The sequence below is a fragment of the Canis aureus genome, chromosome 7, assembly GCF_053574225.1.
Source record: "Canis aureus isolate CA01 chromosome 7, VMU_Caureus_v.1.0, whole genome shotgun sequence".
Lineage (NCBI taxonomy): Eukaryota > Metazoa > Chordata > Mammalia > Carnivora > Canidae > Canis > Canis aureus.
Genome location: NC_135617.1, coordinates 4,966,110 through 4,983,027, shown reverse-complemented (window position 1 = coordinate 4,983,027; position 16,918 = coordinate 4,966,110). Strand labels below are relative to the sequence as shown.

The 16,918-nt window shown below is 38.5% G+C and overlaps 1 protein-coding gene across 3 annotated transcripts in view; it reads left to right on the top strand.

Annotated features, from left to right (window-relative positions):
• RPF2 (ribosome production factor 2 homolog) overlaps positions 1-15,163 on the top strand; it is a 40,638-nt gene extending 25,475 nt beyond the window's left edge. For 2 of the 3 annotated variants that reach the window (XM_077902760.1, XM_077902759.1), the window contains exons 8-10: positions 8,513-8,615; positions 14,072-14,216; positions 14,976-15,159. In XM_077902760.1, the coding sequence (XP_077758886.1) occupies positions 8,513-8,615; positions 14,072-14,216; positions 14,976-15,155 (428 nt within the window). In that variant the 3' untranslated portion in view covers positions 15,156-15,159. Of the gene's footprint in view, positions 1-8,512; positions 8,616-14,071; positions 14,217-14,975 lie in introns of all 3 variants that reach the window. The other variant, XM_077902758.1, reaches the window with a different exon arrangement.
• Positions 15,164-16,918: the final 1,755 nt, after the last annotated feature.

The window sequence follows — 16,918 nt, the reverse complement described above, 5'->3', positions numbered from 1 at the left end:
GCCCTGGGCCAAAGACAGTCACCAAACCACTGCGCCACCCAGGGATCCCTTCTTTTGGCTTTTTATATATACTTTGCCCTAGACTACTTTTGGAAAGTTGATGGAGTATATGTTACAAATAAATTATTATTTTTTGGTGCACATTGTTTTTATTAAAGAACAGGAACAGGACCTATGGGCAGGAAAAACTACCTATTATAAATAAATTAAATTAGAGACATGCTCTTTATGAATCTAAGCCAACTGGGGTCCTTGGGTGTCTCAGGCAGTTAAGCAGCTGATTGAGGTGGTGATCTCCGGTTGTGATCCCAGAGTCCTGTGTTGGGCTCTGTGCTCAGTGGGAAGTCAGCTTGAGGATTCTCTCTCTCCCTCTGCCCTTTTCCCCCACTTACATTCTCTTTCTCTCTAAAATAAATAAATCTTAAAAAGAAAAAAAAAAAAAAAACCTGAGCCAACTGAAAAACATTTGTGGGCAGACACATTGCTTTCATTTTCCTTGTGATTATTTATGGTCTTATTGTTGGGATTGCAATTTTCAAAACTTCTGATTTCTCTCGTTAATAATGGCTATTTGGGGGGCACTTGGCTGGCTCAGTTGGTAGAGTATCAGACTCTTGATCTTGGGGTCATGAGTTCAAGCCCTGCATTGGGTGTACAGATTACTTTAAAAAGTAATTAAAAAATTATTTTTTAAGAAGAAAAAAAAAACCTGAGTAGTGTTGTAACCTGTTAAAACCTTACTAAAGCTCTTGAGTTTAGTGATACTCCATTTTACAGGTGGGAAATTGGAAGCTTAGAGAGGTTAAGAGCTGTTAAGTAGGTGAGCCAAAATGAAAACCGAAGCCTGAGTGAGCTTCTCTGCCTCCACTGTCTTGCCTATGCTGAACAATTGACTCATTGCAGCCTTTGCTATAGATTTACTTGAATTTTTCATGAATTAAAAAAAATGCATGAAAGGCAGTGACCAATATTTCCTTCTTTGAATATTACACATCCCAAAATATCAAGGGTGATTTTTAGTCAAGATTTCCTTTTTCTTGTACTCCATTGGTGCAGATTTTCTGCCTTTCTTCCCCCTACTTCTTCTGTAGAATTGTTAACTGTCAATACATACTTATTAAGAGAGAGAAGGCTTTCATTTGCTTTTAAGTGGTTTCTATAAAAACTTATTTCGTGTTTCCACTAGATGGCAGGAATAACTCATATAATGCAATGGTGAAGGGAAGGGAGTGAAAACTGAAAAGGAATCTGGGGAAAGAAGAAAGGTAGAGGAATGAAGTGAGATTGTCAAGTCCCAAGGGAAGTTAGTTTTTAACATAAATAGGAAGTAAGACCAGCTGCAGAGTCCTTGGTGTATGTTTTGTATTCATATGAAATAAAGTAGAACAGTAGGTAAAGAGAATTTTATTATCAAGGGCTTCCTTTGAGGAAGTTTTGGGGTTTTTTTGTTTTTGTTTTTTTTTTTTTGCAATTGGTCAGAAAGAAAAGTTAACTTATTAATAACTTCAGTGTTTTTATGCCTGGTACCCATGTTCATTCTGAATTTTGTTTTTGTTATGCTTTCTTAAATATACTCTATAGATTTGTAGTGAATCTTAGTGGTCTTGCTTTTCTTTATAGGAAATCAGTAAAATATCTGTTTTTAGATTGCGTCCTAATTTTTATGGTTACTTTTTTTTTTTAAGATTTTATTTATTTATTCATGAGAGTCAAAGAAAGAGGCAGAGACATAGGCAGAGGGAGAAGCAGGCTCCCTGCAAGGAGCCTGATGAGCGACTTGATCCCAGGACTCCAGGATCACGACCTGAGCCAAAGGCAGATGTTCAACCACTGAGCCACCCAGGCGTCCCTGGTTACTTTTTGATAATACTATTATATACAAAGATGACAGTATATCAAGTAATAGGTTAGTTTTATTAAATGTTCCTTTAAAGTCTACCTTAAAATTTAACTACCTAACTGGGTTGTTTTTTTTCTAATTGCCTTTCTCTATATCAGTGGTGATATTAATTTTTTTAACCTTTCTCATTTCCTAATTCTTACTCGAAAAAAATATATTGATGAAAATGACTGCCATAGATTAGGTCAGGTAATCTGCGACTTTACAAAGGTAATCATATTAGTCTACTTGGGCTGCTATAAAAAATACCATATACTGGATGGCTTTTTTTTTTCTCAGAGTTCTGGTGGCAGAAGTCCAAGATCAGAATTTCTGATGAGGACTCTTACTGGCTTCTTGCTGTGTACTCGCCTGGCTTTTCCTTCATGTCTACGTGGGAGGACGGAAGGGAGAGAAAGGAGGGAGAGTGTCAGCTTTATAGGTTCTCTTCTTAGGACACTATCCAATGGGACCAGAACCCAACCTTCTGACATGCCTCATTTAACCTTACTTTCTTCCTTAGAGGCAGTTTCATTAGGAGTTAGGACTTTAGCTATGAATTTGGCAGGGATTGGAGGGTAGAGGGAGCAAAAATCAGTTTATTATGGTAATATTCCCTTGTAGATGAAGAAATTGGGATCAGTTAACTTATTTGTCTAAAGTAGAGAATCAGGATCTGATGTATTTATTCTCTAACTTCAGATCTCTTGGTCTTTCCTATCAATGTCCTAATGAAACTTCTGTGCCCTTTCTCAGTTTATTTACTCATGGACACACAGCCACACCTGAGATCTTATTTTTACTTGCAATTGATCCATTGAGAAAAGGTCCAAGCTGGGGCTTTCCTTCCAACCATTACCAATTTATCTTCTATTTAACCAGGTTATCTTTATCTGTACTTATTAATATCTCTTTTTTTAATCTCAACCGTCATTCCTGCCCATTTTAGGATCAGTCTTTTCAGCAATATTCTGAGTTTCGATACCTTTTAATTCATTGTCCCTTTGATTTTTTCAGATTCCTCCTATACTTTCATTGCTCCATTTCTGGAATCACCTGTTTCTCCAAGGAGCCCTGAACTTTTTTAAATTGAGAAATTATTTTAGAAATCACAGTCTGTGTGCTAGGGATTGTTTCATGACTGGTCTTGTTTGTACACTTTTTTAATGAACAGAACTATCAAATCTGTTTTGTTTGTTAAGATAAAACATATTCCTCAGTTCATATTGAAATTTCTAACTCAAATTTAGGACAATAAGATCTTAACTTCATTGACTTCACGTATGTACCTTCTTTCATCCATGACAAAAATCCAGGTTCTCAGTGATCCAATGTAGTAATGTATTTATTTTATATTGTACTAACCATACATAGTCTCAATAAAATTCATATTATTAAGAATAATATGAATATTGAGTGCAGTTGAAAGTTTTGTGGTTTTGTTTTTGGATTTTTTGTAGAAAATATATTCTTTTTTAAGGATTTTATTCATTTTTAAAGATTTATTTATTTATTCATTCATTCATTCATTCATTCATTCATTCATTCATGAAAGACACAGAGAGGTAGGCAGAGGGAGAAGCAGGCTCCCTGTGGGGAGCCCGATGAGGGACTCCATCCAGGACCCCAGGGTCACAACCTGAGTGGAAGGCAAACACTCAACCACTGAACCACCTAGGTGTCCCCAGAAAATATATCCTGTTAAGAATATATGGTCAGAGATACTTGGATGGCTCACTCAGTTAAACACTCAACTCTTGATTTCAGTATCTGCTTAGGTCATGGTCTTGGGGTCATGAGATTGAGCCCTGTGTCAGGTTCCTTTTTTTTTTTTTTTTTTTTTTTAATTTATTTATTCATAGACTCAGAGAGAGAGGGGCAGAGACACAGGCAGAGGGAGAGGGAGAAGCAGGCTCCATGCAGGGAGCCTGATGCAGGACTCGATCCCGGGTCTCTAGGATCACACCCCAGGCTACAGGTGGCACCAAACCGCTGCGCCACCAGGGCTGCTCTGTGTCAGGCTCTATACTGAGTGTGGAGCATGCTTTGGATTTTCTCTGTGTCCCTCCCCCTGCTCTGCTCTTGCTCTCTCTCCCTTAAAAAAAAAAAGAAGAAAAAGGAATATATGGTCAAATCACTGTGGTTTTTGTTTTTTTAAAGGTAGATTTATTTATTCATTTAGAAAGCATAAGGATGGGAAGAGGGAGGGGGAGAATCTCAAGCTGACTCCACGCTGAGGGTGCATCTCTACGAGGAGTTCCAGTCCCAGGACCCTGAGACCATGACTTGAGTAGAAATCAAGAGTCGGACGCTAAACCGACTGAGCCACGTAGGTGTCCCAAAATCACTGTGTTTTGAAGTCACTTGAAATAGTTCTTTTCTGTATAATCATGATCAGTACACAGGTTCATTGTTTATTTTTAAGGATTACTTTACATTTTTTCATTTTAAATTATAAACAACTTTTGAGGCATAATTTACATACAAGGAAGTCTGCGTATTTGAAGTTTTAAAATTTGATGGATTTTGACATGTATACACCTGTGAAAACACCATGGAAGTCAAGATACAGAACCAATTACACCCAAAAATTAGCCTGTGCCTTTTGCAATCTATCCTGTTTCTGTATTCTAAGCAAACATTAATCTGCTTTCTGTCATTATGGATTATTTGCATTTTGTAGAGCTTTAGGTAAATAGGATCATACAGTATGTAGTTGTTTTGGTCTGGTTTCTTTCACTCAGTTTTGAGATTTGCTGTATCATTAGTTCATTTCTTTTTATTGCTGAGCAGTATTCTACTTAGAGCTGTTCCTCAATTTGTTTATTTCTTCATCTGTCAGTGGACATTTAGATTGATTGCAGCTTTTGATTAGATTAAAATTTTAGTCAGGGAACACCTGGGTGGCTCAGTGCTTGAGCATCTGCCTTCTGTTCTGCTCAGGTCATGGTCCCGGGGTCTTAGGATCAAGTCTCACATCAGGCTCCCACACAGAGCCTGCTTCTCCCTCCGCCTGTGTCTCTGCCTCTCTCTTTATGTGTCTCTCATGAATAAATAAATTAAATCTTAAATTTTTTTTTAATCAATTGAGCTGCTGTGACCATTTGTGTACAAACTTTTGTGAGGGCATAATGCTTTGATTTCTTTTGGGTAAATCCCTAGCTAGGAATGGAATACTTGGGTCATTTGAATAGTGTTTGTTTAACAGTTAAAGAAACTATTCTCTAATATGGTTGTACCATTTTACATTCTCAGGAATAGTATATGAGAGCTCCAGCTGTTCCATGTGCTTGCCAGTACTACATTATGCTGATAGTAGTGTGTTTCTAGAGTCAAATCTACAAAGTAAAGTAGTGCTATTATTGAAGTTGTAATTTGAATTTTCTGATGACTAATTATGTTAAATATATTTTCATGTGCCTATTGGCCATTCGTATATCTTTGGTGAAGTGTCTATTCAAATCTTTGCCTTATTTATTTATTTTTGGAGGTTACTTATCTTCTTGGGCACTAAGAGGGGTGTGTGTGTAATAAAGTAGGGATATGAGTGTGTGAGAGAGAGATCCTTTGTCTCTTTGTCTGACATGTAATTTTTGAATGTTTCCGCCCAGTCTGTGGCTTGCCTTTTTCTTTTAATGATGTCTTCAAAGAGCAGATGTTTTTAATTTTTGTGAAGTCTTTTTTCTATTTTTTTTCTGTAATGGTATGTTCTTCCTATATTACGTTTAAGAATCCATTGCTTATCCCAAGATCACAAAGATTTTTTTTCCAAGATTTTCTTCTTGAAGTCTTAAGAGTTTTAGATTTTACATTTAATTATGACCCATTTTGAGTTAGTTTTTGTGTATGGTGTGAAAGAAGAGTCGATGTTCTTAAACCTTTTTGCCTTCTTTTCATTCTTTTTTTCCCTTTGTGTTCTTTTCATTTGTTTGTTTACTTCTTTCAGAGGTGGGGTGCAGGGAAAGAAGGAGAGTGTCTTAATCAGACTGCACAGAGCTGATACCAAGAGTTTGACATTCAACCAACTATGGCACCCAGGCACCCCTTCCTTTGCATTTTTAAACGCTTATGGAAAAAAACACATATGCCTGTAGCATTTGCATTACAAAAGCTGTTTCAAGGTAAACGGAAATGTACATATCTTGTTCCCCAGAAAGACTGACTTTATTAGTGCTACCAACACAGTGAGCAGGCTTTATTAACTTGGCCCATGAAGGAGAGTCAGATTTTGACAAAATCATTGGAAACTTGTTCATTAATTATGTTGCAAATTTAGGTCAAAATACCTTGAGGGGCGCCTGTGAGGCTCAGTGGGTTCAGTGTTAAGTAACTGCCTTCAGCTCAGGGTATGATCCCAGGGTCCTGGGATTGAGTCCCACCTTGGGCTCCCTGCTGGACAGAGTCTGCTTCTCCTCCCTCTGCCTGCCACTCCTCCTGCTTGTACTCTTGTGCGTGTTCTCTCTCTCTCTCTCTCTCTCTCTCTCTCTCTGTCAAATAAAGAAAATCTTTAAAATAGAGAGAGAGAGAGAGAGAATACCTTGAAAAAGTACATACTTTGTTTATAAAAATTTCCCTGAGATTTTAGTTTGGGAGAGTAGGGAAGGGTGGTGTATATATGTGCATATATACACTTGTGTCTATTTTATGCACGTTAGTGATTTTCTTTCAATTAACCACAAAAAAGAAAATGCAAACAACAAAGGATGTGCATGTCCATGCACAAGATGATTCCCTTCTGAGCTAATCAGAAGAGAGACAAAAAATGGTTGGGTGGCTACAAATTGGGACAATCTCTTTACCACATCACTTGCCTTGTAATTCTTCCTAAGTAATTAAGTTGAGTAAATATTTTTTTTTTTACATACAATCTTTTTTTTTTTTAAAGATTTTTTTTTTTTAATTTATTCATTCATGAGAGACAGAGAGAGGCAGAGACACAGGCAGAGGGAGAAGCAGGCTCCATGCAAGGATCCTGATGTGGGACTTGATCCTGGGTCTCCAGGATCACGCCCTGGGCCGAAGGCAGGCGCCAAACCGCTGAGCCACCCAGGGATCCCCAAGTTGAGTAAATTTTTATGTGTAACTGTTTCTTAGCTAAATGTTATTTGTGTACTTCCATTTAGCCTCCTTGGGGTTCAGTCTACATAGCTGTATACTGAGAGGACCAAACTTGATTGCTGTTTTTCAGACTTCTTTCATTTCTATGCTACCTTCATAACACTAGCCAAGCCCATGTAGTGTTCATAGTGTTGTTCACTGGAGAGGTTTCTTTACCCTGACTCCTTTTTTTACAGGGAAACTTTATGTCTCTACCATGAATGGAAAATGGTATCTGATAAAATGATTAATACATAGTAAATTATATCTGTTTGTGTATCACTTAAGATCATCTCCTGTGCTATCAGTGGTAGGATGACCACACTGTGGGAATACAGCCTACTCATGGATCTCTGTGGTTCTTTTCTGGTTTTAACAATTTAGTTTATTATCTTTGATCATATAATTGAGATTTCTTGTTAGAATTTTCTCCCATGCTGGCCTCTACTAGAAAACAAAGGCAAATTTGATTTAATAGTCAAAGTTTGAATAGCTGGGTTTTGTGTGTGTGTGTTTTAAGATTTTATTTATTTGAGAGAGATTACACATGCAGGAGGAAGAGCAAAGGGAGAGAGAGACAAGCAGACTCTGTTGAGTGTGGAGACCTACTTGGGGCTCACTCTCACAATCCTGAGATCATGACCTGAGCTGAAACCCAAGGGTCAGATGCTTAAGTAACTAAGCCACCCAGATGCCCCTGAACAGCTGTTTTAATAGAAACTTGCAAAAAAACAAAAAAAAAAAAAATAGAAACTTGCCATCTTTTTTTTTTTTTTTTTTTTACGAGAGAGAGAGAGAGAGAGAGAGAGAGAATATAGAGGGGGGGGGGGCAAGAGGCAGAGGGAAAGGAAGAGAGAGAATCTTAATCTTAAGCAATGGAGGCCTGGGTGGATCTTATAACCCTGAGATCATGACCTGAGCTAAAATCAGGAGTCAGATGCTTAACTGACTAAGCCACCCAGGTGCCTCATAGAAATTTGCCATCTTGGGACGCCTGGGTGGCCCAGTGGTTGAGCATCTGCCTTTGGCTCAAAGGTGTGATCCTGGAGACCCCGGATCGAGCCCCACATCAGGCTCCCTGCATGTGGAGCCTGGTTCTTCTCCCTCTGCCTGTGTGTCTCTGCCTCTCTCTGTGTGTGTCTCATGAATAAATAAATAAAATCTTTTTTTTTTTAATTTGCCATCTTAACCTACCTGACTCATAGATAAAAATTTTATGCTTTGACTTATATTTTTTAAAAAGTTAATATAAATACAGTGTACTCCTATGCTAAGCATTGGCTTAGGGTGAGAACTTCAGAAGTCAAAAATTCCATGGTTCAACGAACTAACCAGTAAAGTCATGAGCTTAAATGGTAGAGGGATGGGACTGATATTCTTCAGGGATCAGTTTTTATGCCACCTTTTTATCTTCTTAGGTGAATATTGATACAATGTGGAGCATTTTACAGTGTGGCTTTCTGTAACTGGATTTACAAGCATGTTAAAGTTTTGTTGTTGTTGTTGTTGTTTTAACACTCTTAAATTTGTTTTCAGATTTCTTCAGAGGCCCCACAGTATCAAATATCCGTCTGGCTGGTTTAGAGTATGTTCTGCACTTCACTGCACTGAATGGGAAAATTTACTTCCGAAGCTATAAGTAAGTATTTCTTAGCATATTTTTGAATACAGGGTTAGTACTTTAGTGTGACTTTTGTAGAGCTTAAACTTAAAATTGGTGTTGGGTCAAAAGTTTGTTTGGAGAGCTTGCAAACTAGCAGTGGCACAGCAGATCTATGCTGATCCTCAAATCTGTCATTCCCCTGCCCACTTCTGCCTCTGAAACCCTGCTTTTCCAGGACCCCAGAGCATCTGATGCTACACTCCTCTGATCTTAGAACCTGATTTTCTTTGACCCTACTTCATGCAATATCTCCTTTTCTTTTCTTTCTTTCAATCTTTTATTTATTTGAGGGGGGGCTGAGGGGGAAGGGCAGAGGGAGGAGGAGAGAAAGTCCCAAGCACACACCCCATGGAGCCCAACACAAGGCTCGATCCCATGACCCATGAGATCATGACCTGAGCTGAAACCAGGAGTCGGATACTTAACCAATTGAGCCACCCAGATGCCCCTCCTTTACCTGACTGAATTTAGAGCACCTAGCCACAAGTCTTAGGCTAGCCAAAGCGAATCTCAAAACTCTGAACCTAAAAACTGGAATCTGAAAGGAATGAGAAGATTCAGTGGCTAGATTCATTTTACCCTCTTTCTCCAGCCTAGACCTAGCCCTGCCTCTACCACAATATAAATATAAATCCTAACACTGATTTTATTTTCATTGAAAAGCTTAATGACATGCTACAATTGTGCCTTTTGAGGTAAGCATGGTGTGTGTGTGTGTGTGTGTGTGTGTGTGTGTGTGTGTATTTTTAATTTAAAATAAATTATTTTTAAATATTCACTGCTTATCAATAATTCCCATTTTTGTCTTAACTGTATTGAGTCAGAGATACTCTTTTCACCATGATTAGATTAGTATCATTTCTTTTTTTTCTATTTTGCTTTTGTTTAGATAAATAATAATAGTAGGCAAAATGCAATAAAATATCTACATGATTGCCATATGTAATTAGAGATTTTATAATCATTTTTATTTTTTTAAAGCAAGATAGATTTTGTAATCTTTTGAGCTTGTTGAGATTGAAAGCCTTAAGTCTGTTTAAGTTTCCAAAGTTAGCTTTGGTGCTATGAAGAATATATTATATTATAAAGTTAGAGGATGGGACACCTGGGTGGCTCAGTGGTTGGGTGTCTGGCTTTGGCTCAGAGCATGATCCCAGATTCCCAGGATTGAGTCTCACGTCAGGCTCCCCACATGGAGCCTGCATCTCCTCCCTCTGCCTATGTCTCTGCCTCTCTTTCTGTGTCTCTCATGAATAAATAGATAAAATCTTTAAAAAAAATAATAAAGTTAGATGACTCCAATTTATAGATTAAGAAAGATGAAAAATCAATAACATAAAATTTTTTTTGAAAACTTGTGTCAGGGGGATTCCTGGCTCAACGGTTTAGCGCCTGCCTTTGGCCCAGGGTGGGATCCTGGGATCGAGTCCCATGTCAGGCTCCCTGCATGGAACCTGCTTCTCCCTCTGCCTGTGTCTCTGCCTCTCTCTCTGTGTCTCTCATGAATAAATAAATAAAATCTTAAAAAAAAAAAAGTGTCAGCAGACCTTGGGGCTACAAAGGAGCTTAAAAATATAAAAATCAAAATCTTTGAGAATGAGAGATGAATTATTATTCATCAGTAATCTAAAACTCTTTCATTGTAAACAGTTTCAAAGAAGAGTATTCACTTGTATCAAAACTTCTATTTAGTGAGAAATATTAATTTGTGAAGAAAGAAATGCAGAGAAAATAAAACAAAATGGACAGAAAATTAGCAAATCAGACTTCAGAACATGGATAAATTAGCAGTGTAATTCCATATATCCACCCATCCACTTACTTTAAGAAGTATTGTTGGAATTGCCATTAGGTTAGCATAGCATGCCCCATAGTGAAAAAAATTAAGTTTGAACTTTCAAGATGAGAGACCCTACTGTAAATTTAATCCCAGGTGTTTTATGTAGGCCCTGTAAACCTACTAGCTATTGATTTATAATAGAAAATGGACTGTGTGATTGAGAGCAAGCTGTTAGTAAGGGGGGAAAAATCATTCGATGCAGATTAGGTTAGTCTGCAGAGGCTGTGCCACCCTTGGGAGAGGAAGGAAGCAGTGGTCTGAGGAATGAGCATCACCTCTGAGCAGTGAGCTGGCTCTGGGCCAGGCTTAGCCACATTATCTAAGCAGGTCACTTCATAACCTAGGCCTCCATTTTTCTTTTGCAAAAGGTGGTGATACCATTTAGGTAATTCTGCAGTCCCTCTAAGATCAATAGTAATTCCTTTATAAAAGGGAGAGGGTTGCGGATAGAGGTGGGAGTATGCCAGAGAAGTGGTGTGACCTAGTGTGGCTCCTTAAGCACTCTTGCAGGGTATGCTTTCTTTGGTGTCCTGCCCTCTTTCTTTTACTTGGAATCAGCCCTTAAGTAATTAGTAAAAGGTAACAGTTAACATTGATACACATTATGAAGATTAATACGCTTAATCTTAGAAAATGGCTTTGAATTTTTTGGATGAAAAAGTATAAACATGAAATTATGTTCGTATAACCTTTGATCTGACCTTTTGGGAGGGAATGAATCATTGTACTGACCTCTTCCCATGTATCTATCATATGCTAATTAATTCTTCATTTGCAAGTGACCATTTATATTCCTTGGAGAATTTTATTCACTGTAAAGTCAAAGCCATGAATATAATACAGGAAATTTTTAGTAACTGCCACATTTGCCTTTACCATGGCATTCATTAGGTTCTGTGGGGAGAAACATGCAAAACAAGGAAGTATTAGCATACCTTAAAAAGCAAATAGCATCATAGGCAAGGAGTTTAAGTAATGAAAACATCAGCAGAAGAGAGAGTTATGGAAGGGAGAAAAATAGGGAAATTACAACTTGAACAAGATTGGTACTGGCAGTCTTTCTCAAGAAATAGGCAGATAATGTTTTAAAAGATACAGAAATTACCCATCAACATCTCTAATAGCCTGAGCCCATGTGAGAAGGAAGGAGTTGGGTTGTCTTTGTGTCCCTGCGTCTTGTACCATACAGTCTTGCAGAATTGAATGTCAGTTTTGATTTAGAGCTTATAGGGAGACCAAAGGAAATGAAGCTTAAGGTTAGGATCTGAGATAGAGAGTAATAGGCATTTGATGTAACAGTTTTGGGTGTAGGTATTTGGCTAGAGACATGATGGCCTGGAAATGAAATGTCTATCTTTAAAAATAAAGTGCAGTGTGTATGATGGGATGGAAGTGAAAGAAAGGGTTTTAATTTAGTTTTTTTTTTTTTTTTTTTTTTTTTAATTTAGTTTTTTAATGAGTCAGTGTCAGTCTCTTCTTTTTGCTTAGAGGGATCACAAAAATCATTTGTAAGTCTCTATTAATACATTTGCTCTGGGGCTCCTGGGTGGCTCAGTCGGTTAAGTGTCTGCCTTCTGCTCAGGTCATGATCCCACAGTCCTGGGATCGAGCCCCATGTTGGGCTCCCTGCTTGGTGGGGAGTCTGCTTCTCCCTCTCCCTCTGCTGCTCCTCCTGCTTTGTTTGCTCTTTCTGTCAAATAAATAAAAACTTTTAAAAAATATTTTATTTATTTATTCATGAGAGACACACAGAGAAAGAGGCAGAGACACAGGCAGAGGGAGAAGCAGGCTCCATGCAGGGAGCCCAACGTGGGACTTGATCCCTGGACTCCAGGATCAGGCCCCGGGCTGAAGGTGGCACTAAACCGCTGAGCCAGCAGGGCTGCCCCTAAATAAAAAGTCTAAAAAATACATTCCCTCTGAGAAGGAGTAAACAGATTGTTTTCTTAAAAGACTAATAATAATTTTGGATTCTAAAATAATAATTTTAGATGCTAGATTTCACTGTTAAAAGTTTAATAAAGAAGAAAAATTAAAAATTATAGGTCTATTACCAGAAACCTTACATAGAAAACTAAAAACTGAAGAAAGTTTTCTTGTAAACGTGCCCATTGAAGAAATTATTGGTAGGAGGATACTTGTATGGATAAAAGGTGCCTGGGTAATGTGAATCCATCAGACATGCATGCCATGGGTTGTTCTAGATCTACAACTTTTCCGTTTAGCTGAAAATTAGCATCTTAAGTGGTAGAAACATTTTTAGTTTGCCATTTTTATATATACAGTTTCCCTGATTTCTTAAGTCTACTGAACACAAGATGCTAATCAAGATACTAATCTTGTTAGGAGTTCAGTTTTATAAATACCATTTATTTGGAGGTATTGAAAATGTGGATGCAGAAGTACATGAATTACAACAGAGTCAAAGGGTTACTGCCACCATATGCTTTGAATCAGCTTTTAGGAAAGATGCCCTGATATCACCAACTTGAGCTTCTAAAAATATTTTCCCCCACAGTGGCCCTGAGATAGGCAAATTCCCCCATTATGCAGAGTGGCCTAAGGGCTCTTGTTTTGGCCTTTTCCCCTCAAGTCCCATATGAATATTCATGTTATCTTTTACTGTTTGTTGTTGTTAACACTTCTGCTTTTTATATATCCTAGGTTGATATTTGTTTTGTTTTTGCCTTGTTCGGTTTGGTATAACTAACTGTCTGATACGGCATATTTATCATTAAGACTTCTTAAAGCGAGTAGGTGCACCTCCCAATGGGTGGACTGTCTGCATGTCATGCTTTGGGGCCCAAAGGGCTGTTAATGAGCATCTGAACACTCACTTCTGCTTCCTGGAGTTTGTTGTTCCTTGGTATTTCTTACTGTGCTTTTACTCTCTCTCATGTCATTTGTTGCCTCTCTCACATTCCACCTTTAGTGTGAAAAGTTTGATCTTTTATAAGCATTGTTATTCATTAAATTCTTTTTTTTCCATCTTGAGATCTGGCCACTATAACAAATTGAGTCAGCTCAAATCTTCAGGTCTTTGAGTTGTTCTTGTGGTATCACTCACAAAAAGAATTTGTTAGTTTCCCCTCCTCCTGACTGTGTCCCTCATCTATTTCCACATTCAGAGCTATTTGGACGTATGGAATCTAGAAAGTTGTGGTTTTGTTATATTAAGATTTTAAAGTTCATTCCAATCTATAGAGATCAGTAGGTGTCTGTACTATGGACAAAAGTAGATTCTGAATGGGAGTCTTAGAGAAATGAGAATTTGTTAATTATGTAAATGTAATATTTCAAAGGCCCGGTTTGAAATTGTTTTTATAATTATGTAAATCTATAAATAAGATGAAGAAATCAAATCAAAGGATTCCATTTCTGGGGTGTCTGGTTGGCTCAGTTGATTAAGCATCTGCCTTTGGCTCAGGTCATGATCTACATCCAGGTCCTGGAATCAAGCCTTGTGTCCTCATCTTTGGGCTCCCTGCTGAGCAGGGAGCCTGCTTCTTCCTCACCCCCTATCATGCTCATCTCACTTTCTGTTTCTCAACAATATATATATATTTTGACCTTTTTTTTGTACTTCATACAGGTTGCTGCTGAAGAAATCCGGTTGTAGAACACCAAGGATTGAATTGGAAGAGATGGGGCCCTCGTTGGATCTGGTTCTGAGGAGGACACGTCTGGCTTCAGATGATCTTTATAAATTATCTATGAAAATGCCAAAAGCCCTCAAGGTTTATAACTTGCATATTGTTGCCATATTTATTTGTAAATTCCATTCTTCTTTCCAAAAAGAGTTTGCAGCATAGTACAGTAAAGGACAGACAGAAAGAGATCAATAATGGAGATAAAATTAGACTCTCAGAGCAAAGAAAAGGAGGAAGCAGCAAGTAAGCCAACCATAAAGGATAATAAGAGAGTTGTAGAAACCACGCGTTAGCTGTGGTTGAAAGCTTTCTGGTAGCAAGACTGTCAGTTTTCAGCAAGAAAGAGAATTGTTTGAGGCATTGTGGAGATTGGGAATTTAGAGCACAGGCTGTGTAAACCATACTGGGATAAAATGTATTTTGACTTCTGAATGGTTCTTAAAAACAAGTAGAAATGGCATCTCTGGAATGCCCGTAAAGATCGAAATGATAGTCACAATTCCTTAAGCTAAACACAGGAAATTCTCTCAGTGCATGACAATGGTTAACATAGTCTATAGTGTTGTTGTCCGAAGTGTGGTCTGACAGTTTACCTGAGAATTCTTAGAAATGCTGAATCTCAGGTCCTACTCTAGACTTGTTGAATTATAACATGCATTTTAACAAGATCCTCAAGTCATCTGTATGTATTTGAGAAGAAAGGTCTCTAGAATAGACTATATTCTTGAATAGGTGCTCACTAGTGGGAATTGCTAGTAACATAGTTGTACACTAGATTTTTACAAGGCTATGATAGTAGATACTATTATATATATTTATATACATCTATATATTCTTATTTCACAGCCAAAGAAGAAGAAAAATGTCTCCCATGATACTTTTGGTACAACTTATGGAAGGATTCATATGCAGAAGCAAGACCTAAGCAAACTACAAACCAGGAAAATGAAGGGGTTGAAGAAGCGACCTGCAGAAAGGATAACAGAAGACCAGGAGAAAAAATCAAAGAGAATTAAAAAAAATTGATAGAATTAGCCAATAATGTTAATTGTAGTCTGTTTTCTTTTTTTTTTTATTTTTTTAATTTTTAATTTTTTAATTTTTATTTATTTATGATAGTCACAGAGAGAGAGAGAGAGAGAGGCAGAGACATAGGCAGAGGGAGAAGCAGGCTCCATGCACCGGGAGCCCGACGTGGGATTCGATCCTGGGTCTCCAGGATCGCGCCCTGGGCCAAAGGCAGGCGCCAAACTGCTGCACCACCCAGGGATCCCTGTAGTCTGTTTTCTTAAGAGAGTTATTAATCATCGGTCATCTCTAAGTTTCTTACAAGATTTTATTGTATATTTTTATAACATGGTTATTTATCTCTACTATGTATTATATATATTGTGAACAGTGATATACTAGTATTAAGTTGAAGGTCAGCCTCTTACATGAGACATATCCTGGTGGGCCATTTTCTCTCTCTGTTGTGGTATTACCTCTGCGCACCCCCAACCCCCTGCAAAGTCTCATTGGGTTGGTAGGTGAGGAGGGATCTCTGGAACAACCATTGATATTTTAAAGAATTTCTGGGTTAACCTTTCTATAAAGGGAGGAAGCCGTGGAAAGTGGAAGTGGCCCAAAGGAACTGAATATGCACTTAATATGAGTTACCTGGAAAGGTAACCCCATCTTCCAGCACATACCTACAACCTGACTTTTGTGTTTTACTCTTCTGTTATTTTGCCAGTTTCTTTTGAGATTTTTAACTTTGTGTCTTGAAACATTTCTCGAGCATGTCCACTATGTGACCATTGACATTACCGTACTAAGGGGTATCTGAGGAGATACTGCCACTGAGCCCCATCTCCCCTTCTGGGAGAGCAAAGCCGTTTTGGTAGGGCTGGAAGTGAGAAAGGGGAGCCTGGGGAAGGTGTGAGACCGAGCACTTCAGGGTGCTGAGTAGCTCTAGGCAGCTAACGGTAGGGTCCGTGAGGGCCCTGGTGTTTGTATACCAAAGAGGAGTTAGCCAAAACCTAACGGCTGGTTGTGAGGTTTTCTTGAAGATGTGCCTTATGCCTCCGGAAATGGGAAGCAGCTTTCTACTGCCTTTTCCTCTTTGCGTATTTGTTTTCCCTCACTGTTCAAATTTATCTTCCTGGTAAAGAAGCTCCTTTATACAAATACAAACCAACCATGTGGCAAAAACACAAACCTACAGAAACTAATTTGTTATAGGAGGTAGAAATGCTTTCTGTTTTTTAAGACTTTATTTATTTTTTAAAGATGTTATTTATTCATAGAGAGAGGGAGGCAGAGACACAGACAGAAGGAGAAGCAGGCTCCATGCAGGGAGCCCGATGCGGGACTGGATCCCGGGTCTCTAGGATCACACCCCAGGCTGCAGGCAGCGCCAAACCGCTGCGCCGCCGGGGCTGCCCAAGATTTTATTTATTTGAGACAGAGATAGCAAGAGTGCAAGTGGGGAGGAGAGAGAGAAACAGGATTCCCCCCTGAGCAGGGAGCCAGACTCGGGGCTTGATCCCAGGTCCCAAAGACAGATGCTTGACCAACTTCGCCACCCAGGCGCCCCAATGCTTTGGTTTTCAATTCCATGTCAAGGAGTTCCTTCATGCCTGTGTGTGTGCACATTTACAAGAGTTTGCTGACATTCAGCAAAAGCTAGAGCCTCGATTTTCGTTATCTTTTCCCTTCTCTGATAAATCCATTCCTGATGCCCTACTTTAAGCTGACACTTAAGGAAACAGTGATTCAGCAAAGCAGTGGGTCTGGCTAGCCACCTA